This window comes from Panthera pardus, unplaced genomic scaffold, assembly GCF_024362965.1.
Source record: "Panthera pardus isolate Hobbes unplaced genomic scaffold, ASM2436296v1 HiC_scaffold_6, whole genome shotgun sequence".
Lineage (NCBI taxonomy): Eukaryota > Metazoa > Chordata > Mammalia > Carnivora > Felidae > Panthera > Panthera pardus.
The window spans coordinates 65,466-89,182 of record NW_026526991.1 but is presented as its reverse complement, the minus strand read 5'-3'; the positions used below and the strand labels follow the sequence as shown (position 1 = coordinate 89,182).

Genomic DNA, 23,717 nt, shown 5'->3' with positions numbered 1-23,717 from the left:
ATACTTAAGCTCGAGCACACTTGGATGTCGAATCCTAAAGGGTCGGACGCCCCAAAGGTTGGATCATAGGCCGCCCCTCCGAAGGATGTGGTCATCAGAGACTTTTGGACCCCGCAGTGTCATCAGTGAAGGTCGAGATTGTAGTTTTAGAACTGCAAATGCACACGTGGGGGCTTCGGAGGTCACCGGCCAGCCCCTTCTCCGGTCACGAGACCTTTGCACGCTGCATCGCCGAGGGCTTGTTGACTTGGCTGGGTCTCCTCCGCTCGTGCCGAATCCTGTATGGCCTGGCAATGTGCCATGGTCACAGGAGCTCAAGAGACAGGGCTGGCTTGAATGGCAAGTGGAGGCATCGTATCAATGGACACTTATTTCCTCCCCAGAGACGGCTAGAACAGAGCTTGAGTGTGTGTGGACGAAGCCGGCCAGCTGGGCTCAGTCTCTCGCTAGCTGGGTGACCGTGGACGAGGTGGTTGACCTGAGCCTCCGTGTCCTTGGTGAAGTAAGAACGAGAGCGGGTACCTGACAGGTTGTTGTGAGAGCTGGATGGGTTCACGTGCGAAATGCTTATCACCGGCCCTGCTTCCTCTTGTTCAGCCTGCGAAGTCTGGAATGAAAAGACCCTTGCCCCCATTTCCGCCTAAGTGCCCCCCCCCACCCCCCGCCGTGTGTCCTCACTTCTTGGGGACAGTAGCTCCTATTGTCGTGTGGTCCAGCACATCCTCCGGTGGGGTTGGTATCCTCGTCCCCATTTCACAGGTGAGGAGACCAGAGGCCCTGGCCCCGGGTCCCAAGCTGGTTAAGCGGTAGAGGCCAAGTTGGAAAGCAGATCTGACAGGCTCCAAAGCCCCCGTGTGCTCTCCTGGCAGATGGCACTGCTTGGAGACTCCGGAAACACCGGCCCCTGCCCCCTCCTTCGTCCCCGGGGCTGCTCCGGGGGCCCAGGGGCCTCTGTACAGACTGCGCAAGCCTGGGACGGTCTAGGAAGTGTCGGCTGCGCAGGGAGGCCGGGGGCTGGGCGCCGAGGCCGTGCTAGCAAGGGTCAGCCGTGGGGCCGCATTTCAGACACTCTGACAGGTTGCTCGTCTGTGGTCATATCCGTGCCGGGCTCCGAGTGGAGGCTTCTGCCCAGAGCAGCTAGGCGTGTGGTATGATCTTGGGGGCTCTGAAAACCCCCCTGCCTTCTCGAGCCGGAACGACTTTGCCAGAAGGAAACCCGGGGGTGGGGCCGGGGCAGGGGGACTTCACGATCCTGGCAGCCCCGGAGAGCCTGTGCCCTTAACCCTGACTGCAGGGAACAGCGGTCCAATGGAGGGCTGGGGAGGGCTTGGGAGACAGAGCGGCCCCTCCCAGGACTGCGGGTTGGACTCAGGGGCCCTAACGTGTGCCTTCGGGTCTCAGTTTCCCATCGCTACAGGCCGTTCTGAGGACGGCGGGAGAGGGTGCCTGCGGCAGGTCTGTGCCAGGCCGGGCCCCAGGCTGGCCCCCGTGCTCTCCGCCTGTGCGGACACTGGGGGCAGGGAGCGCCGGATGGCAGCAGAGACGGGCTTCTTGTGGCTGCCACAAACTTAAGCAGTGCGCTGCGGTTGCCAAAAAAGAAACCCAAACGAGTTGCTGTGTCCAGCCGCATGAATAGAAGTGGAAGTGTGGCTTCGAGGTCTGGGAAGTCCCACTGCTCCCGAGATGGGGGTGGGGGTGACCCTTCGAGAGACAGAACACTCCTCCCCTGTTCACCCCCGTCCAGCCCAAGCACCCCAGAGGCTCTGGGTCTCCTGGGCAGTGCTCCGGACCTCTGGTGGGATCCACCCACAAGCTGGGGGATGACTCCCAAGCTGGGGGATGACTCCTCCAGGGACTGGAGGCTGAGGGCCGCCTCCCATGATTAGACCCCACCCCCAGCCCTCTAGACAGATGCGGGGCTCCTGTGGCACCTCAGCCCCACCTCCCTCCCATCGCTCTGCCCTGACATGCTGAGCTCCCGGCTCGTAGGTTCCATGCCAGCCTGTGAGCGGACCGCAGGGCCAAGCCTGTCACGGGGCTGCTCAGCGGCACCTGTGGGATGGCCGACAGTTGGACGGGTAGACCAGGAAAAAGGGAAGATGGAAAGGGGTATCCCTGTCCCTGGAGCATTTGGGTCACTCCAGGCCAAGAGCTTGGGGAACCCCTTTGCTCAAGGATGCTCCAGAAGGCCTCAGCGGGGGCTTGTAGCTCACTGGGCCCCTCCCCGCTATCAAAAAGGAACCTAAAGGGGGCGCCTGGGTGGCCCAGCAGTTTGAGCGTCTGGCTCTTGGTTTCGGCTCAGGGCACGATCTCAGGGTTCATGGGTTAGAGCCCCACATCGGGCTCTGTGCTGACAGCACGGAGCCTGCTTGGGATTCTCTCTCCCTCTCTCTCTCTGACCCTTCCCAGCTTGCACTCTCTCTCTTGAAAAAGAAATAAATCTAAAAAATTGTATAAAAAAAAAAAAAAAAAAAAAAAAAAAAAAGGAACCCAAAGGCCAGAAATGGAAGCACCTTGCTCAAAAATCACACAGCAAGCCAGGGACCCCGCTGAGAGCAGGCCCAGACTCCCAGCTCGAAGCTGCACACATTCCCACCCCAACCAGCAGCCCTTCCACAGCTGGTAAGAGGTGGTACTTCGGACGGTGCCTCTGGGATGGGGCGGCATTACAGGGAGTAAAGTTTTGTTTCATTTAGAAGAACCTTCCTACTAGACGCTGTCGTTCAGGGACCTCACAATTGTCCGCGCAGAGTCTGGCCTGGTGGGGAAGGATCAGGAACCAGGCCCTGTGGCTTGGGGGGGGGGGGGGGTGGGGGGGGCGCGGAGGGGTCAGGGCGTCTGGAAGCCTTGCTGCAGGAGGGCTGTGTTTGTGTGTGTGTGCGTGTGTCGGGTGGGGGGGGGGGGGACACTCCATAGGGATCTGCGCCGATGGGAAGCTCTCACCCTGTGCATCCAGTGAGGCCTGGCACAGAGAAACATGCCTCATTTGCTCAACGGAAAAAAGCGCCCGGGCTGTTCTCCAGCGCGTCCCGATGGTATCCATGGGCAAGAGGTTCAGCCCGGGAAGGACAAGGTTGGGCAAAGTGAAACCGGCTTGTTAAATGCAGGCCTTCCCATCATCTGCTAGGGAGGACAAACGGCAGGCAGCCTTGCCCAGACTTTTCGAAACGGGAACCCTCTCCTGCAGAGCAGCATGTGGGGCCGGCTCCACATCACGCAATCCCCGGGGCTAACTCCCCCTTGCTCTGCTCCGCGGTGGCCACGCCATTCCCCCCTGTGCCTGGACCGGGGCCTAAACTCCGCTCACACCAGGGGTAAGTGTGCTGCAGCTGGGGTTGGCGGGGGGCCCAGCGCAGCATCCCCGGGGCCTCTCTAGAAACCAGCTGCAATTAGCACCCTGCTTCCTGGGAGCAGTCTCTGGGGAAGCCGAGGCAAGGCCCTCCGGGGCGGTGCTGCGCCACGGTTGTGCGCGGAGGGCCGAGAAGCGGCAGGAGGAAGTTGTGAGCAACCGGGGGCCTCCCAGCCAGCGTCTGCGGCAGCTGGAGCTCCTGGCGGGTCTGAGCCGCTCACTTCCAGCTGGGACGGCTCTCTGGTGACTCAGCACCACCTCTTCCGGTGAAGGGCTCGGGGGTGGTGAGGACAGGAACCCCGGCTTGATCGCCACAGACAGAGCCGGAGAGGTCTACAGGGCGGCCCCAGGGACCTCCCACTCCTGGCCCCCCATCAGCCTCCACCTCAGAAGGGCCAGGAGAGCAGCTGGTCCAGGAAAAAGGACGTTTTATTTCCATAAATACTCCCGCTCTCACTCACACGCGGACCCCACTCTGTCCACAGACAGACGGACGGGCAGAGGTGAGCTGCCCACAGGAGGCCCCGGCAGAGGCCAGGGACTGAAGGGGACGCACCGGGAACCCCAGTGGCCCTGAGCCTCCAGCTGGGGCCACCCAGCTCTGGCGTGACCTTCGGAGGGCCAGCAGTCACAGCCCCCACAGCCCCGCAAGAAGCCTGATGGCCAAGGGGGTGGGCGGGTGGAGCGAAAGCCCCACGAGGAGTGGGGGACGGGTGGGGCTCCCCCAACCGGGCCCCCTGAGATGGTGACCACAGGGCCACTGAGAAAGAAAAGCAAAGAGAGTCAAACCACACAGCAGAGAGTGCAAAGAGCTGGGGGTGCAGGCGTCACCCCCCCCGCCAGTCACCCGGTTCCTACGGAGGAGGCCTGAGCTGGTTCCCGCTCCAGCATGGCCCCCAAGTTATGGCTGGGCCTTCCCATAAGGCATAAGAGACGGGTGGGGATGACCCCACCCCAGGCTGGGGTCAGGGCTGGGCCTGAGGTCCTGGCCCCTGCCCGACAGCCATGCTTCTCCCCCATGACCCCAAGTCCTTCCAGGGCCAGACAGCCGTTCCCTGCTCTAGGCTCTCCCCTGTGGCCAAGGTCCCCAGCAGTGCAAACCCAGGCCCAGTCTTCAGCTGGGTCCATCTGCGCAGGGGAGGAGACGAGTAAGGAGAGGGCCGCAGGGGTGAGGGGAGAAGCACCAGGCCCAGGGGATGTCGCAGTGGGAACATAGGGTGTCCTAGGCCACCACAGCCTTCCCCCCGCAGGCTAGACAGCGGCCAGTCCTGTTCCCCCCTCCTCTCCCCCGCCCCTCCCTGTTCTAGAGGCTTCCCCAGGTCTCAGGTGGGGGGAACTGGTCCACATCCCCCATCTCGTTGTAGGTCTGGTCGCCCATGGTGAAGAGAAGCTTGTAGCGGAGGCGAACCTTCTCCTGGGGCAGAGACAGTGAACGCAGAGGGTCAGAGCGAGAGAAGGGGCCGCCCCCACCCCCACAGCGGCGCGTCGTCACAGCCGGGCCCCTCACCTTCTGGGGGTTGGCGAGAAGCAGGACCTGGGTGATAGCCGAGGGGTGGACGATGGGGTTAAACGCCGGCAGCTCCGTGCCTGAGGGCGGCTGCAACTTTACTCTCATGACCTGCGGGCAGCAGGGCGGGACAGGGCCCAGCTGAGCCCCCGGCTTCTTGTCCCCACCCTCTGAGGGACCAGGCCCAGTCTACCTGCCAGCTCCTCTAGGGGGCCAGGGGCTCTGTCCTTGGGTTCCCTTCCATCCCCTACCCCCTGCCCCCCACCGGCTGGCTCCCTGTCCAGCCCGGGTCACCCTGCCTTGAGAGGAAGGAGGCACGCTCCTGTCACCTTGGGGACAGCCGACTGGAAAACGATGTTGCGAATGGGCTGGGGGGCGGTGCTCAGCATGGACACCACCACCACCAGCACGTCCGAGCGTCCGGGCAGCGGGTCGCGGGCAAAGTGGAAGAGGACCCGGAAGCCATGCTGGTCATACACCGTCACTGGCAAGATGCTGCCTGGCAGGGGAAAGGGGACAGGGCGATGGGTGGGGGGGGGGGGTGGTGCCAGGCCCAAGCCCAAGCACGTCCAGCCGGCTCCCAGCAGGCACTCGAATCCACAAACTCAGGTCCTCGCCTTTACCCCGGAAGCAGTGGGGCCACGGGTACAGACCGGCACCTAGACGGGGCGGGCGAACTTCTACCGTGTCGGTGGAGGCAAGACACGCACGCCCCGGGCTGAGTGACGGCGGGGGATCCCCCAGGGCCGTGGGACTATGGCCCTGGAGTGCTGGAGTGCAGGCCTATGGGTGAGCTGGAGTCAAGCTCTCACCGTGTGACTCTAGCACAGTCACTCCGGTGTTCGGGGCCTTCCCTACTGGTAAGAGAGCGGCACCATCGGCCACTTCTTGGGGACACTGAAGGGGTGATGCCCTTGGTCAAGGTGCACCTACAAGACGGACAAGGCCGAGACGACCGGCCAGTCTTCATCTGTCTGACCTGGGCTGTGAGTGGTCCCCAGCTGCCCCTGGGCAGCAGAAGCTCAGACTTGGACCTACATCCTTATCCTGGCTCGGTTTCGTGATCTTGGAGAGACCCGGGACCTCTATGTCCTGGTCCTGCCTTCTTGGGGAGGGAGCACCCGGCAGCCAGCGTGAGGAGTCCTCTTGCCTGTGGAGGCCTGGACTGTGCAGAGCACGCTGCCCTCGCTCTGGGAAGGATGAAGCAGGGGGCCCGCGAAGGACAAGGGTCTTGCCCAGAGCTCCTCCCTGCGTCACGCAGTGGCACGCGCTCCCAACGGGACAACGGGGGTGGGGGGTGGGGGTGCTGCTGGGCGGCGTGCTGACCCGGCCCAGCCTCGACCCGCTCGCACCCCCGGCCCACTCACTGGGTTTGATGGACTCCAGGGGCACAGTGATGTTGGCCAGCGACAGCTCGGTCGTCGTGGGCTGCTGCGGAGGCCCAGGGGGCTCGGGGGACGCCGCGTGGAGGAGGCCGGCGGCACTGGAGCTGGTTGAGCTGCAGTTGCTTTTATTCTGTAGGTCCCGGAGTGTGAGCCGGGGGGCTGGCTGCTGCTTCTCCCTTGTTGGGGGACGTGGCATTGGGGGTGTGAATCTTTGGGGGCCGAGAGATCGGGGGCACAGGAGAGGCCGGGCTTCCCGGCTGTCCCCGGTGGCCGGCTCAGAGGCCTCCCTGTCTCTCTGGCCTTGGTCTCCTCACCTTGGAACAGGCAGCTCCTGTCCCCCGCCCCTGCCCGGTGGGACGCAGCTCTGTGCTCCGCGGGATGGGCCCTGCACCTGCCTCGGGCACCGCTGCCTCCCTCAAGACCAGTGCAGTGCTTGGCACGCGGTGGTCCGTTAGCCACGGCTGCTCACGGGAGCACGTGGGCACCGGGCCTCTGGCCGCGGGGCCTGGGAGAGCCCGGAAGCAGATGCTTTTGGGGGCGGGGGACACTCCCACCCCACCCCAGCCAGGCTGTGCCCTCACCACCGCACTTGTTGGGACTCCGGGGGCAGGGACTGCTGCAGGAGGGTCTTCCCCAGGAGGTCCAGGTCGTCCAGACCGCTGCTCGCCGGCAGAGACATCGGTGCCGGGGGCTGGCTGTCCGCGCTGGGAACCCGAGGCGGGGCGGGGGGTTCTGCGCCATCAGACGACTGTTGGGCACGCAAAGCACGCAGGTGGGTAGGGCGGTGCCGAAGAGGGGTCGGGGTCGCCTGGTGCTGCCCTGAGGCCCCTGCCCCTCCCTGCGGGTGACATCTGGGGAAGCAGCAGCAGGGAACGGGACGACACTCCTGCTGGCCTGCGCCCGTCTCATGGGCCGGCCTGGTCTGGGGGGGGTCTACTCTAGAAACCAGCATGTTCCAGGGACCTTAAAGTCACCACCAGGAGAAAAGGAACGGGAACCTCACCTCATCTGGAGAGAGTGTGGAGCTGAGGAGAGAATGCCTGCCCGGGGCCCCCCAGGTCAGGACAGGAGCCTCAGCCCCGGGGACCCCCGCCCCAGGGCCCTCTTTCTGCACTGCCCGCTGCAGGCTGCCTGTCCCAGCCACCCTACCTCAGGATGGGTCGTGCTGGTTCCTGGCCCTCCTACCTGGAAGCTATTCCATCCAGCACCATCCAAGCCTGGGCCCGAAGGGGGTGTGGGATCGCTTAGGCCTGAAGGGAAGCAAGACAGAGGTAAAGGAGCTAGAGGTCTTCCGAAGCAAGGGAGCTGGGGGGCTGCGTGCTGGCCTGGGGTCCCTGGCTCCCGCCCTCCCCCCTGTATCGCCCCAAGAGGCTTAGCTCAGACGAGAAAACCCACTTTCAGAGGGAACCGGCAGCAGAGCAGAAGCAGGAACCAAAGATCCTGAAGGCCCATTCCCCACGCCCACTTATGCTTCCACTCCTGCACTCCGAAGCCACCTCAACTACGGACATCGGGACTTTTGTCTTCGCGGTCAGCTGGCTCCCAGAGCCCAGGGATGGTGGGAAGGGAGGACGGAGTGGGAGACGCCGGGGGAGGGTCCACGGGCAGGGGTCGGCATTCTGCCCCCACGCGGCCACGGCCTCCGAGCGCCAGGGGGCAGGCGGCGCCCCAGACTCCGAGCAGCCAGGCTGGGCTGGGCTGCCGCGTCCCCAGGGACACGGGTGCAGGGCTAAACGGGGGGCAGGCTCTAAAGACCCCATCTGCCCTGGCCGTGCCGACAGGGCTGGCCGGCTGGCGCCAAGGACACCCGTGGGCCCTCTGGATGGCTCCGCTCATTAGCCTGCCGACTCAAAGAGGGCAGGGGGTCACCCACCCGGTCTGACCCGAAGCACACCCTGGGCCAAGTTCGCCACAGGCTTTACCTACAGAAGACAAGTTAGCCCGTTGCTAGCGAATCCCGAATCGGTGAGGTGTAGCCTGAAGAGCTGAGAGGCACCGGCAAGGCACCGGAGGCTCTGATTGCCGGGCCTCTTCCTCTGGGCACACCTCTCCGAGAGCAGGGACAACCGAGCGGTGACTGTTGTCACACGCCCGGAAGCGTCGGGCACCTCAGACGCGGGGCTCACTCGATCCTCAAACAATCCTGACGAGTGCGCGTGGGGCTGTCATCCCTCTTTCGGGGCTGACAAAGCGGACACTGAGGCCGGTGAGTAACCTGCCCGAGGCCACACAGCTGGCAAGTGGCAGCATCCGGCCCCGGACAGAACGTGGCCTCGCTGCTGGAGTCTGAACACAGCTCTGCCGCTTGGCCGTGTGACCTCGGGAGGGTGCCCACCTGCCTGGGCCTCATCTGTAAGACTTGAGGGGACCGTCGTGACTAGTAAAGGAGGCCGATGTGATGAAGTGCCTCAACAGTGGCGGACGGGAAGTCCCCGCTGCCTGCCCCGCCCCCACCCTTCGCCCTTCCTGCCACAAAGAGCCGGTTAGGACGAGCCCCCCCGACCCTGTGGTCCCAGGGCTTCCTCTATTCCCCCAGGCTGGGCGGGTGCTGCCCTGGCCCTTCTGGTTCCTGTTCCCACATTTCCTTTCCCTTTGAGTAGAAACCAACGGATGCTGGAGGCTCAGGGCTCCGCTGAAGCAACTCGGGGACAGGAAGTACGAAGCACACCTTGCTTCTCGTGAGAAGGTGGCTTTGCGGCAGCTGCTCGCTGGGGGCCGGGCCCAGTCGGGCAGCTGCCGCCCGGTCCCGGCTCTGCTGGGGAAGATGAGCCCGTGTGCGCTCGGTCACCGGACCATCCTTCCCTCTCTGTAAAACAGGTCAGGCCTCCCTCTCCCTGAGGCACCCCCAGCTCAGAACGGAAAGGGGGCAGGTGGATGGGATGCGTACGAGGGCCCACGGACACGCTGTGGGCAGACCCCCTTGGAGAGGGCGCCAGCCGCGGGGCCCAGAGGGGAGCTCGTCCTGCTCTGCCGTCCCCTCATCCCTCACGATGCACTCCCGGTCCTTATGTCCCTTTCCTGGCCGCCGAGCGGAGTCAGAGCAGCAAAGAGGCTCAGAGGAAGGCGTCAGAATCCGAGCGCTTCGTCCTGACTCGCGTGCCCCCCTTTGGGCATGTCACCTAGCCTTCCTAAAGCCTTGGGAGCTGTCCTTTCGCGTCTGGAAAGCAGGGACGCTGGTGGCGCCCACTCCCGTGGTGGGAGGAGGGTGGTCTGCGATCAGACGGTGCGGCAGCAGGGGTGAGGGAAGCCACTCGCCCGGCATGCGGGCGCACCGACGCTTCTGGTCCGTCGGGTCTGGTTTTTACCTCAGAACTGGCTCACCGTCTGACTCCTGGTTTCCAAGTCAGTTCCCCAACGTAACTTTTGAGATTCTTTTGACAGACCTCAACCTCTCTTTTTTTTTTTTTTTTAAGTAACTTCAGGGCCCTTGTGAAGAGGCTGTCACCACGTCCTCCCGCTTCAAGCTCTCAGAGGGGGCTGTGCCGGAAGCTGGAATCCTGAGAACTGCCTGGCTGGCTGGGTGCCCCCTGCGTCCTCCCCAGGCGTGCGCCTGGTTCCCTGTGGCTCTGGAACCTGTAGCCCGGGACCGGCTGGAGGCGCGGGGCGCCTGGTGCTCTGGCACCGGCTTCCCTGGAGCTTCTGGAGCTATGGGGCCTGGCCTCTCCCTCTTTGCCCCTCTCCCTCTCAAGTAGGGGGGTGGGGGAAACCGTCTGCCGGGCGGCTCCCAATTCTAGGCTCTAACCTGCCGCGGAGACATCTCGCCGGCTTTCCCTCAGGCCACCAGAGCCGAGGTGTGGCGGGCTTGGCAGAGGTCGGTTTAGAGGCTGGCCGGTCTCACCCTCTGACTGGAAGACCTCGTGCCAACTCCTTAACTTCCCTGAGCCTCAGCCTCCTGGGCTGTGAAATGGGCCTAACGCCCACACCACCCTCCACGGGACTCGTGGGATCCAGGCTGCCTCACATGCTGCGGGCATCCCCCCGCTTCCCCCGCCGCCTGCGGCCAGCCCGCCCTCCTCTGGGCCCGGCCCCCTCCTCACCCAGAGACATGAGCTCATCGTCAAGCAGGGAAACGGAGGTGCTAGGCTGCTCGGGGCTGGCCGGGTCACCGGGGCGGGTGGGCATGACTGGGTAGGTGGTGCCCGCGGGAGGGAGATCCAGGCCTGAGAGGTCCAGCAGGGCCGAGGTGCTCCCTGGGAGGAAAGGAGAGTCAGGCCCGTCCTGCGTGGAGGACGCTCAGGCTCTTGGAGGCCAGCCTGCTGCCCCCCCCTCCCCCCCCACCGCTCACAGCCCTCCTGCTTCTTTCCCCCTCCTTGGCCAGGCTGCCCTGCCCCCGAAATCTGCCACCAGGCCCTTTCTCTAGCACAGGGAGTTCCTTCTGTCCAGAACCTATTCGCTCCTTCTCTCCACTTGGCGAACTGCCTCCCATCCTTTGAAGCCTCACTTACACGCGGCTGCTTCCGTGGTAGCGTCCACCCCCACTGCTCCCCAACTGGGCCCGTTCGAACCCTTTCTGTGCGTCCCCAGGGCTGTCGTTTTACCCTTACTGGGGCCGAGCCTGCCACGTTTAGGTGTCAACCCCTCCCTCACACCTCGCGGTAAGGAAACTAAGCACGGAGGGTGCCATCCAGCCCCGCACAACAGGTGCCAGATTTATCAAGTGAAAGAAAGGCCTTCCTTCTTCTACTCGTCCTTGCCAAACCCTGCCTCCCTCCCCCTCTGCCCCATGTTCACTTCCTCCCCCCACAGCTGCAGCCCTGGCAGAGACTCCCCCCAAGCTCTGTCCCTGGGGGCCTTCCTCATCTTAAGGGGCCAGGGTCACCCTGGCACTCCCAGCCCCCAGCTCTGGAGCCAGTGCTCTGCCCTGGGCTCTGTGCCACTCCCGCCTGGCGCCCCCCTCCCCCCCCCCCCCCCCCCGGCTGTCTCCTCACCCGGAATGGAGCCCGCTGCGGCGTCACCATTGACCTCCTCGCCCCTCACCAGCTGCTTGTACAGGTTGATGACCTGGGTGAGGTTGTCGTTGGCCTGCAGGATCTCGGCTGGAAGGGGCAGGAGGGGAGACACTAGGCTGAGGGAACACGGGGGCCTCTGGGGGGAGAGGAGGTCCCTGCGTCTACCGCAGCGCTGGCGAGGGGCTGGGGCTGGGGGCGTCCCGTCTGCTCGACTCACTCAGACCCTCTACCGCCCGTCCTCATCCACCATCCCCACCACCCCGAACACGGCGGCATGCTCTGGCCTCAGCCTCCACACTGGCTCTGCCGTGCGGATGCCCCTTGCATCTCTGCGTGGCTTCGTTCCTTCCCTGCCTTGGGTCTTTGGAGGCCTTTCCTCACCCCCACTCCCCAGTCCCCTCCCTGCCGGCTGTTCTCCACGTCACTGACCACCATCTGACAAACGGTCACTGCCCACTGCCTCTCTCCTCTCGTTAGGCTACAAGCTCCATGGAGAATATGGTTTTTGCCGATTTGTGTTTAAAAGATTTTATTTTTAAGCAATCTCTACACCCACCGCAGGGCTCGAACTTACAACCCCGAGACCAAGAGTTGCATGCTCTACTGACTGAGCCAGCCAGACGCCCCTGGCGTTTGTTGATTTTAATCACTGCCGTGCCCCCAGGGCCTTCAATAGTGCCTGGCACAAACTAGGCCCTTACCAATGTTATCCCTTTAGGGGCCAAGGCTTAGAGGAGTCTGGGCAGCAAGTCGCCTGGGCAAGGACCAGGTGCCTGGCACCTGGGAGGCACTCAGTGAACTCCCACCGAATCAAGAGCTAATATGGTTCCCAGACTGCTGCCCCAGAGACTGGCTGACGTGGTAGCAGAGAATAAGGATGACAACCCGATATGTGGCTGTGACAGAGTCATGGGGCCCCGCGCTGGAACCGTTGAGGCCTGTGGGATTTGCCCTCAGTGTCCAGCCCTTAGCAGGGAGGGAGGCAGTATCCGGAGAGAGTTCCTGGTCCACCCTGGCTCGGCCACCGTTATGCTCTGTGATCTGGGCAAGTCCCTTCCCTCCCAGAGCCCCAGCTGTGAAATGGGGACAATTCTTCCCCTTTCAGCTTGTTCAGCTCGTGGGCTTGAGTAGAGGCTTGGCCCGCAGGATCTTATGACCATATCAGCCCCTGCTCTCCGCTTCCTTGAGGCGGAGAAACCCAAGGTCGGGGCTGGAGGAGGGGGGCCCCCTGGTGGTGGGTCCTGCCAACTGCAGATAGTTAGCAAGTCCTGGGAAGGGAGCGGGGGAGGGGTCGGAGGGACAGGGCTGACCGCCCAGCGCTCACCTAGGGCCTCATCATTGTCTTCTGTGTCACTCGCCAGTCGGAAGAGCGTGGGCCGCATCCGCTCACAGCGCTGGTACAGCTCCTGGGGACAGGAGGGCGGGTGGGTCGGGCCGGCGGGGACCCGGAGAGGGTGGGGGCCGGGTGGCAGAGGCGGGGTACCTTCATGAGGTCCTCACTGCTGCGGGCAGAGGCGCCGCCCTGGCTGTGGCTCATCACCATCTCCGTCAGTAGCTTCACGTTGTTGTTCACCTCCTCGATGGCACTCACCCGCTTTGAGATCTTCTCCATCCGCTTCTGGTCCTAGGGAGGCATCAGCCCCAGAAAGCCCAGGTCATGCCTGCTCTCAGCCAGGCACTGCCTACAGCACTCCAGAGTCTCCTGGCTCGGTGTGAGATCAGACCCTGCCACGAGGCGCTCGTGCCCAGGCCAGGGCATTCCAGTCCAAGAAGCCCTCTGCCGACCCTGCGCTCACGTCCTCTCCTCCTGCCGACGCCCTCAGGTCCCAGGCCTCTGCACGGGCCTGTCAGAATCTCCGGGGCCCTCAGACACCATCTCCAGTGACCCCAGCGTCCCGTGCCCCTGGGCTTACCATGCACGCCCCTCCCTCGCGGGACGAGAGGTGGGCTTGCGCTGTGCCATTGGACACAATCACCCTCCTCGAAAGGGGCCACCCTTGACTTTCCCTGTGCTATGAGGACACGCAGCTTGCCCTTCAGAACACCACCTAGGACTTCCTCCCTGTAGGTCTCTAGGCTGAAGCTTTGATGGCCTACCCTCATCAAATAAAAAAGTTTCAGCCCGTACCCACGACATACGCATACTTGCTTGGATATTAAGTGCGCAGCGTTCCCTCTTTACGATAAGTAAGCGCATATGCATACGTTTCACTTAGCAAGGCCTGATTTCTATTTCCTTATCACAGAAGAGGCAGTCAGCCTCGCAGAAGCCCAACCTGAGCACGTCAGCTCAGCTGCTGGGACATTCTCCCCCCTACACCGGTCCTGGCTCTGTCCCCTGGGGTCCCCCAATCCGTCAGCTCTTTCTTGGCTGTGACAGCCCTCTGGCTGGGTCGCCGCAGGGTTCCCCGTAGGCGTACACACAACCCCGCCTCGGCGGCCCCGCTCCAGTCCCCACTCTGCCTCCTCCCTGCACCATGGGCTTGGCGATCACCTCCTGAACCATCTCCTTGATGAGTTTGTTGGCTGCTCGGAGGTCCTCGGGGTGGGAGCTCTTCAGCAAGCGGGCCAGCATCTGCAGGGACACGGGGGGCATGACAGTGACCCCAGTACCGGGCCTGGGGTCATGTGCCGGTTCCCCACTTCCTGGCCGAGGGACATAAAGCACTTATTAAGCTCTCCATGAAACAGTGAGCCTCCACCGACACCTGATGGGGTGGCCGTCAGGACAACTGAGGCATTGCACGTGAGCGCTCCCCAAACAAGTTCTTGATGGATGGCACCAGATGTGGGAGTACCATCGTGAGGGAATCTTTCTCAAAGGATGTGCCAGAAACTCAACGGCACGAGCCCTCTGGGGGTTGGGACTAAGTGGATAGGAGCTTTTACTTTTTATCTTACCTCCTCTGGGCTGTTTAATTTCTTGCCCGTGAGCACATGATTTCTTTAACACAAAGTTAATAAAATTATCATTGAAAGGGTCAAAGACAAAAATACACAAACTCCTGCCCAGCCTATAAAATGCCCTCAGACCAATCCCAGGGACACCAGGCACGCTCTTGTGTTTATTAAATGCAAGGACACTGGACGGGAGGTACTCAGCACACAGAAGTGCTGGATAAACCGTGCCTGTCACCCGCTGCATGACTGTGCTCAGCACAGGCCTGCTTCAGGGAAGGGCCTGGAATTCATGGCCGGGCCTGGAATTCATGGCCAAGTGGGCCTGAGGGTCCTCATCTCCCCCTCCCTGGAAGCTCACCTTAGACTTCTCCTCATCTTCAAAGATCACATTCTTGGGTCGTGGAGGAGGAAGGGGAAAGGCAGCATCATCTGGAAGCTTGGGGTCTGACTTCACGATCCCTGGAGTAGACGGTGGTGGGAAGGCCGTCAACCGTGCCCAGGGCCAGAGTGTGGAATGGAACTGGGTGGGGGGGGGGGGGAGCGGGGGGGGTGGTGGCCAGGGTAGAATGGAGGGTGGAGGACAGTCTCTCCTGCATGCTGGCTCTGGACTCCAGTGGGCCACGATCGGCTCCTGAACTACAATGTCAAACTGTGTGGTGGCATTTAGGCACCCACATTTTGAGGCCACTCCATGGGGGCCACTCTCTGAGGGGAAGTTTGACCCACACTCACCTTCTCTCCACCCAACCTAGCTTCAGACAGAGCCATAAAAAGGCCCCATAGCTCTATGTTCTTGAGAAGTTAAAGGGCAGAGCCACGACCTTGCTGCCAGAAGCTGCCGGAGCCCCAGCTCGGGTAGGAGGGAAGGGGGCGCTGGTCACAGCCCCCCCTCTGGTGCCTCACCCTGCTTCTTCAGCATCTGGTAGGCCTCTGCAATCTTCACCTCTTCGGGCAGGCCGACCGTCCAGCTGTAAAGGAGCTCCAAGATCTTGTTCTTTACCTTCTCTGACGTCCGAGAGCCCAGGTACTTCAGAGACCGAGGGGAGGGCAGGCCTTTGCCGTCGTCCGGCCCCACTCCCTGTCGCCCCAACCCCAGCCGCCACCTGGCTGCCTCCCCAGGACCCCCTTGGGAGCCTCGGCCTGCGGGGCCCTTCCGTCCCACCCAACCAGCCTGGCGGACTGAGCTCACCTCCTAGCTCTGCCGCGCACTAGCCGGGCCAGCCCTGAGCGTCTGTTTCCCCACCTGTCAGGTGGGGATGACGGCGGTGGCATCACGGTAAGGACGCAGGGCTGACACAGGTAAGGCGCAGAGCCCAGCGCCTGCCTCCGGCCAGTCCGCTATGGCTTAACTCTGTGACCTCAGGAAGGAGCCACCTGGCTTGGGGCTGGCCAGGGAAGGGGCAGGTGTGGAACCGAGCTCAGCCCTGGGTCCCACGCACAGTCTCTCTCAGCAGCAAACTAGGCTGAGGGAACTGGATCTCACACTAGTCGCCTCCTGGGAAGAGAATGGGGGACCAGCTGGGACACTCAGCTGCTCTGGTCAGGAGAGGGGTGTGACGGAGGAAGGGCGTAGGGGGTGGGATCTCACCCAAGGGGCATCAAATACGCGCATGCCCTAAGGGAGCACGCCCCGCCCAGAACGGCCAAGGCCATCAGCAGGCTCCGCCACTCAGATTTGGGTCCTCAGCATCCAAGGCCTCAAGGAGGCCACTCTTGAGGGGTGGGGACAGGGAGACCCTCCAGTGGAGACCCAGGTGGGGAGAGGTCACAGGCAGAGTGGCCGTGCTGGGGAAGCTGGCCCAGCAGCTGCGCGTTATGTCCTACGGTCATTCCTCACTAAGCCTGAGTGGCCCCAAGAGTGGCTCCAGAGCCACCAGCCACCGGGTGGCCTGGGAGCCCTCCTTCTGGACACCCCGCTGTCCTGGACTCAAGGGTCTGTGTTTATGCCAGGCAGAGTTCCAACTGAGCAGAAGTGGGAACCCTAGCGGGAGCCCCCAGGATAAGGGCAGTCAGTTGCCTCCCACAGGGGGTCCTCCTTCCTCAACGCGCCCCCACTGATGGCGCAGGCCTGAGCTCAGGCTGGGAGCACCCACCTTGGGAGACACGACCTTGATGAGCTCGTTGAGGAAGCGGAACTTGCCCACCTCATCGTGGAACCTCTTGCCGCAGCTCTTCATGCACGTTTCCAGCACCTGGGTGGGGGGGGAACCCCAGGGAGGGTCAGAGGAGGCAGCCTCCCATACCTCGACCAGGGCATGGAAGCCCAGGGATGGGCATTCGGAGGGCGAGAATGACTCCTGAGGACACGAGGCGGGGCGGGTGCCCTCGAGGGCCGGTGACAGCATCATCGAGGGGGCCCCTCCACAGCCTGGCCACACCTGAGCACCACTTGTGAATGATTTTCCTATTATTTTTCTTTGGTAGTTAAAAAAAAATTTGTTTTTTAACATTTATTCATTTTTTGAAAGACAGAGGGAGACAGAGCGCAAATGGGGGAGGGCTAGAGAGAGAGGGAGACACAGAACCCGAAGAAGGCTCCAGGCTCTGAGCTGTCAGTACAGAGCCCGACGCGGGGCTAGAACTCACGGACCGTGAGATCATGACCTGAGCCAAGTCAGCCGCCCGAATGACTGAGCCACCCAGGTGCCCCTTTGGTAGTTTTCTAAACTTCAACAGGCACCATTTACCTTGCCTTACAGTACGTATTCGTGGAATCGTAGGACTAGCCCATAGTCGAGAAAACAAAAAACAAAAACAACAACCCTATCTTGTTAAAACAAATACGTAACTACTAACAGAAAAACGTTTACCCTCTGAGGTCGGCCTTGCTTTATGGTGAGCTGCTATGTGGCCCGTGCCTGGGGGCCACAGACAGCGCACCCTCCCCACCCCCCACCCCCCACCCTTCTGCTGACCTAGCTTCAAAAACTCTGGCCTGAGTCCAGCGTCAGCCCTTGAACCGCCTTTGGGGAGGACGGCACTGTCCTGGGTCTGGAGACCAGTGATGGGCTGAGTTAACTCTACAAGGCACCTGGGGAGCTTTATAGGCATGCAGATTCCTGGGTGTGGATGCCAAAGGAACTCAGATTCAGCAGGCCTGGGGGGGGGGGGGGGCCTCATTCAGTAGGTTAACTGGCCTCCCAGAGATCTGACACAGAGCTGGAGCAGGCAACCCATGGGCCAGATGATCCTAAGGAGCTTCTTCCCCACGCAAGGCCTAACTGTGCAGGGCTGGGGTGGGAGGCTGTGAGCCCCTAGGGGCCAGCCCAGACCCCCAATCTAGGCCATTTGGGCACCCTTCCCTTGGGCTCTACAGAAGAGCCTGATGTGGGGGCGCCTGGCTGGCTCAGTCAAGGGTGTCCAATTCTTGATTTCAGCTCAGGTCATGATCCCAGGGTTGTGGGACCGAGCGCTGTGTCGGGCTCCACGCTCTGCGTGGAGTGCTTAAGATTCTCTCCCTCTCTCTGCACTCTCCCCCCCTCCCCTGCTCAAGCACTCTCTAAAAAAAAAAACACCAAAAAAAACAAACAAACCAAAAACCTCAGTCTTGGCCTCTCTGGGGGGCCACCCACGTGGTCTGGGGACAGCCGGCACACCCTTTCTCCCCTTCTCACCGTCAGCGCCTGGATCGCTTCCCACTCCTGCGGTGACTGGATCTTGTGAGCCAACAGCCGGGTGGCAAGCGGGGGCCTGGGCGAGAGGAACAGCACAAAGCCCAAACGGCTGGAGCCTGAGGCAACCCAGGGGAGGGCGGCCACACCCCCCCTGCTGGGAGCACAGCCCTTGGTGGCTTCGGTGGGGTAGTTGCAAAGGCCCTGCTCCTTCTCCGACTGGAGAGGCCTGGAGGCTGTAGCAGGACAGGGCAGGGGCAGACAGGGAGTAGGGGCCAGGGACCCTCAAAAGGTACGAGCTCAGTCCCTCTCCTGGCGTTACCGAGAACTGTGAGCGGGAGAGGGAACCACGGCCTTCTCAAGGGTCCCGTCTGGGAGCACAACATGACAATGTGCCATGAAGGAAGGGCGGACACGGCTCCCTGGGAATTTGAGGGGGCACAGGACGTTCTGCCAGGAGAAATCAGAGCACCTTCGCGGTGAAGCTGGTGACATCGTCTGCTGGATCGTAAAAGGCCTGTCACCGGTGACGGCGACAACTAACACGGAGTGCTTATGACGTACGAGGTGCCTCACGTGCATTTTCGTGCCCGACCTTCATTCCGGCCCTCCAAAGCGGGCCGGACTATCGCCCCCACGTGACAGGAGAAGGCACGGAGGCTCGCCCAGCTGACCCAGCCAACGGAGGGGCGGGATTCGCACCCGGGCGGCTGCACTCTGGATCACACGTGTCGCACCGTATGCGTGGCCTCCCGGAGCGGAGCGCCCGCACTGGTGGCGGTGCGGTGGAGGGAAAGCCGCGCTCCTCAAACTTCACCACCTGGGGAGCCTGCCAGCAAACCTACCCCAAGCCCCCCGCCAGTCTAGTCCCCGTCTGCGCACAGCCCCCAAAGGGGCGTTCTTGACAAGTAATTCTAACGCAGGCGGTTCTCGTTCTTCCTGGAGCAAAGGGCCTACTGGCTTCCTCCCAGCTGGGGAGCACGTCCCAACAAAGCTTTGGCCGGGGCTCAGGGAGGTGTGGGCTTAAGCCCAGGACTACCGTTTTCTTTGTGGGGAACCCGAGTCCCCTGGGCCTCAGCTTCTTCACCTGTAAAATGGGTTCGGTTAGCGGGTGGCCCACAGGTGGTACAGAAGGGCCACTACCATCGTTAATTTGTGAGCACATCAGGAACGGAAGCGGAGTCTGGACCCACTGAGGTCTCTGCCCCGGGGGCCAGGGTCTGGCGTGGGCGCGGCAGGTGCGGGGTGGATTCTGTTGCGTAGGTGAGCAAAAGAGGAGGCCACCTACCCCTCAAAGTCCTCGTTGAGCTGTTCGCAGAAGCCGTTGATGCTGGCCCAATTCAGCTCCTTGTTCAGGGGGTTTGTGGCTCTGTCTGTAGGAGAGAGGACCGTCGTGGCCTGGGGGAGGCGTCCCTGCCTCTCCCACTTCCTCCTCTGGCAAGACAGTTGGTCAATAGGGAATAGAGGGGATGACCGAACAGGCAAAAAGAGTCCCCTTGACCTCCTGCTCCGATAGCTTCAAGACCTGAGTGATGATGTTTCAGCGGCGTCAACGGACAGATGAGCTCCCGTCCACGGGCTTTTCCTTGCAGCCTCTCCCTGAATAGCCCCACTTTTAGAGATGGTGCTCAGGGGCTGTTCCCCTACTCCCTAGTGCCCCCGCCTCTGCAGCTGCACTTCTGTCTGCCTACCTGACCGCACCTCCTCTAGTTCTGCTCCTGAAAAGTATTCCCACAATTCTCAGGGAATTTACACTCAGATCCAGAGGTTGGGGCGGAGGGGGGGGGGGGGGGCGGTGAAGCCACAGTTTCGCTCTCAAGGAGCCATGTGGCTGGGAAGTGAGCCAAGGGAAGCTAGGTTCGCAATACAGCGTGACAGAGGGAGGCAAAGGAGCCACTTGCAGGGGACTTGGTTGGGCTCGGGGCCAGGGAGGCTGCCCGGAAGAGGCAACACTCAAGCGGGAGCTAACCAGGCTGGGGGGATGGCATGCCTCGGAACAGCAAGGGGCCGTGTGTGAGGAGGAGAGATGCGGATCACTGAGCACAGGGCAGAGCACTGAGCACAGGGCAGAGCGTGAAGGACCTTGGAAGGAGTGCGGCTCAGGTATCACCTCCTCCAAGAAGTCTTCCCTAACCCTGGCTCCTGCCCAGGGCGGCCCTGCTGGATCAGCTCTCTCTTCTTTGTCCCCCAGCTCTGACCTTCATCGTGGGCCCAAGCCTGCTGTCGCACCGCATCCCAGCCTCTTGTGCACACGCCCATTTCCCCTTGGCAAACAAATGAAGGAAGGAGGGCTCAGCGGCCGCCGGCACAGGTTGTGGGGGAGTCTGAGTCCAGGGGTGGGTAGTGGCCGGGAAAGGGCAAACGGCTCGACAGGAGGGGGCGACACACAAGCCCAGTCGCCTCCCTGACACCCAATGCCGGTTAAAAAACAATCAAGTAGGTCACGTAACTTCCCTGAACCTCTGTTTCCCCATCTGTAAAGCTGGAGCGAAAGGTGGACCGATTTAGATGACAAAATACTTTACGCAAGGTGAGAGCTGGATCTTCACCACCTACCTCCCCGGAGTCGGTCTCTAAGCTTCACCCTATCTGGCCTGTTCTGCCTCAAGCCTGATACTGAGCAGGGGGTGTGGTGGAAACACAGCCTAGGAGGTGGGACGGAGAAGGATCTGTGGCCAGAAGGAGGCTGGGACCCAACATGTGGTGCCTGCCCGCTTGGGTCCTATGCTGTGGTGGGAGGTCGAGTTCTGGGATCCCGGCGCCTGGCAGTATTCATTCACTTTGTATTTATTCATAAATATTTTGAGTGCTGGGGCCACAGGAGTGAACAAGGCAAAATCCCTGCCCTCCTGGAGCTGGCAGCCCAGCAAGAGAAACACCAACTACTCACATAAACAAACACATAACACTGTATACTCTTGTGAAGTACCATAAAGAAACTCAAAGCAAGGAGAAGGTATAGAAAGTGTTTTTTTTTGGGGGGGGGGGGCGCTTCTCTCTCTGGGAGAGCTCTCAGAGGAGGTACAGCTGAGCAGAGATGTGAATGACGCATTTTCTCTCTGGATAGAAACCTCTGTTCCAGGAGCCTTGCAAAGCCCTCTAGTCCCTCGGAGAAAGAAAACCCCTGTTGACCACCCAGGAATAACCATCACCCCCCCACCAAGGGAAAGTGTGGCGGTCTACTCTGTCTCCCGGCCCCCCCAACATGGCCAGAGGCTGGGGAACACCAGTCTGGATTTAGAAAGATAGAATGGGGTTAGAGCTGGCCCTCTCAATGACATCTGCCTGGGGGACCCTAAAACAGGAAGTCTTTTAAAAATGGCAGACACATGAGTCTGAGTGAGGACAGAGAAGCTAGTTCTAGAAACTGTCCTGAGTCAGAAGCCAGTGAGGAAAAAGCGGTGGCATCATGAGACATCAGCTTTCTCCCTTGCATCTGGCTCCGAGTAAGAGCCGCTGGGTCCAAGGAGAGCTGACCAACCTCGCTGGCCTGAGCCCCAAATCCCCAGCAGGCAGTAAGGGAGAACACCCAGGGAGGGCAAGGGGGAAGTGTTTCACAACAGAGCATGACTGTCCCCTGTCTCTACACAGCGGTGACAATATCGTCGTTTACCTACCAGAAGCTACTCTTTACCTCCAACCACTGCAAGGGAAGAGCTTGCAATTTTGCTAGTGCAGAAAGGGGAAGAAAAAGAGAAAACAATCTTGGCCTCAGTCTATTAGAGTCCAGCCCTACGGCCAAACCCAGGGGTCCTGGCTCCTGTTTCTCAGATCGGACTCTTTCTGGACTCTCGGAAAATCCCGTTCTTTGCTAAACATGAGACAGTTCTGCATCACCCTCAAGTCCTGAGATATGTCAGATCTGTCAGCCAGGGCCCTGCCCGTCCTCCCAAGTTGCTGCTGACACCTGGGCATTCTGGAACAGTCTCCATGGCCTCCGAGTGCCTCCTCTCCACGCCCTCCCCCTCCACTGGCCAGACGGGACTCTGAAACACGCCTGGAAATGTTGTTGTTCTGGGGCCAACCTCAGAGTTCAATTCTGCTCGAGACTGGCTCAAAAAGGGCTGGCCATGACCCCAAACCACCCTGTGCAGCTCCCTGGTGTGCTGGGGGCCGAGGAGCTGAGCTGAAGGTAGACCGAGCTCTCCCTGAGGCCCTGGCAGAGACGTAGCCCAAGGAGAGGAAAGACTTGGGAGGGAGCGGTCACTAGCCTAGGGAGAGAGAGTCCAGTAGGAAAGCTGTGAGAGCCGAGGAGCTCCATCAGCAGTGTGGGATAGGGAGGTCAGATGCTTATGGAGATTCAGAAGCCTGAGTAATAGGAACCCGCGCCTGAGAAGCCACAGAGAAAGGGGTTCAGGGGCCTCTGGAGGAAGGTCAGCAAGAGCTGGGAAGAGTCTTGGGTGGAGGTACAGAATCTGAGGGGCTGGGCCGAGGCTAGTGATACAGAGCTTGATATTACTTCTGGAGTCTCAAACGGGACCCCGTCCAGCCTATAGGGTTTGAAGGTTTCTCATTGTACGGCCAGAGCTTGGAGGATCAGATGGGCCAGTGAGTCCTCCCCTCCTGGGCGAGGAAGCGAGCAAATCTGAGAGGAGCTGCAGACTCAAGGAACGGCTAGGAGGGAATCACGCCATGCAGAGCCAGAGTGGACGATCTGGGGCCCGCGGAGAGTAGGAGCCCTCCCGCCCGGGTCTGAGTTGCAGCCTTGGGGGCCGCTGGCTTGCTCCCTCCCGGGCCCAAGAGAATGGCTCGGAGGGCCCGCTCTTCAGGGGAGAAGTGTGGGCCTCGGGGCTTTGGGGACTACAGTCTCCGTCCTGGGGGTTCTACGGACAGAGCCGGGCGCAGCTCACTGCTCCCCGAGGGTCCCGGCCCGAGGATCGGATAGGTGGGCGGCGCCCGCTCCCAGCGACGGTCCACGCAGCTGCCGGGGGTCTTCCTTCGCCCCAGGGTCGGAGGGACCGGCTCGGGGCACCGCCTCTCCTGGGCCGGAGGCGGAGCGTGGGGAGGGGGCGCCGCGTACCCCGCCCCCGCCGGGAAGGGGCCCGCCTCGTGCCCCCGGTTCCGGTTCCGGTCCGGCCCGCGCCCCTCCCGGACACTCACTGATTCGCGCCTCCAGAGTCTCCGGCTCCATCGCGGGCTCCATCCGCCACAGGCCCCCAGCCTCGGCACCGCCCCCCGCCCCCCGCCGCTCTCGCGGGACCTCCTCGGCACCGCCCTCCGCCGATTAAAGGGGCAACGTCCGCCCGGACTCGCGGGAGCGGCGCACAGGAGCGCTCGGCACCATAGAGACTCGTACGAGCTCGCCTAGAGCGTCACCTGCTCTCCCACCCCCTCCCCCCCCCCGTGGTGTCTACGTCGCGGGCGGGACCCGACGCCCGCCTTCCCGTTCCCGGCGCTCAGGCGGGAGAGGAAGCGGAGAGAATGGGGGCTGAGAGCTGCACCATGGTAACCCCACGGGACGCTCTAACTCGTTCTGCGTCACGAAGATGCCCGTGACGGCTTCCGGAAGAATGCTCTGCGGCCATGTTTCTGAGGGGCTCTAAGGTCACTTCCGGAACCCTCACTGCGTACTTCCGCTTGTATGGAAAGTGGGAGGGTCCCTTAAAAGGGCAATGACGGACGTTGGCCGCTGGGAAAAGAAGTCAAAGTTTGTTGAGTGCTTACAATGTTCCAGGCATTTTCTAAGCACTTTTTATGCATTAGTGTATTTACCCCCCCCCCCAACAAACCCACGAGCCAGATAGTGTGAGGTCACACGAATGGCAGAGCCTAAACCCCGTGCTATCTCTGCTTTGATTCTGCGATCGTTTAATGAACACTACGTTTGCTTTGCTCTGTGACGGGCGCTGGAGGAGAAAGGCAAGGCCGGATATTCATTACAGTGTGATAGGGGAAGCCTATACGGTGGTGGCAACTCAGAAGGGGCTCCGACTCCAAACTGAAGTTGAGGGGTAGAGGGGATGAGGGAGGGGCTCTTGTCTGGGAAGATGTCCCAGAGGTGACATGTAGCTGAAA

General features: G+C 61.8%; 1 protein-coding gene across 3 annotated transcripts; it reads right to left on the bottom strand.

Annotated features, from left to right (window-relative positions):
* Positions 1–3,760: 3,760 nt before the first annotated feature.
* On the bottom strand, positions 3,761–23,234 carry GGA1 (golgi associated, gamma adaptin ear containing, ARF binding protein 1). 3 transcript variants are annotated; one of them, XM_053894870.1, is made up of 17 exons: positions 23,082–23,234; positions 18,991–19,075; positions 17,706–17,781; positions 16,185–16,283; positions 14,995–15,118; positions 14,450–14,550; positions 13,685–13,765; positions 12,674–12,814; positions 12,515–12,596; positions 11,170–11,277; positions 10,279–10,431; positions 7,427–7,491; positions 6,823–6,989; positions 6,224–6,417; positions 5,186–5,355; positions 4,857–4,967; positions 3,761–4,763 (listed from the first exon to the last, which is right to left on the bottom strand). In XM_053894870.1, the coding sequence occupies exons 4-17, from the start codon at positions 16,266–16,268 to the stop codon at positions 4,653–4,655; spliced, it is 1,692 nt and encodes a 563-aa protein (XP_053750845.1). In that variant the 5' UTR covers positions 16,269–16,283; positions 17,706–17,781; positions 18,991–19,075; positions 23,082–23,234; the 3' UTR covers positions 3,761–4,652. The 3 variants fall into 3 exon arrangements, with proteins under 3 accessions (XP_053750845.1, XP_053750844.1, XP_053750846.1); XM_053894869.1 differs by lacking the exon at positions 23,082–23,234 and adding an exon at positions 22,803–23,031; XM_053894871.1 differs by lacking the exon at positions 23,082–23,234 and adding an exon at positions 19,785–19,803.
* Between the last annotated feature and the right edge of the window lie 483 nt (positions 23,235–23,717).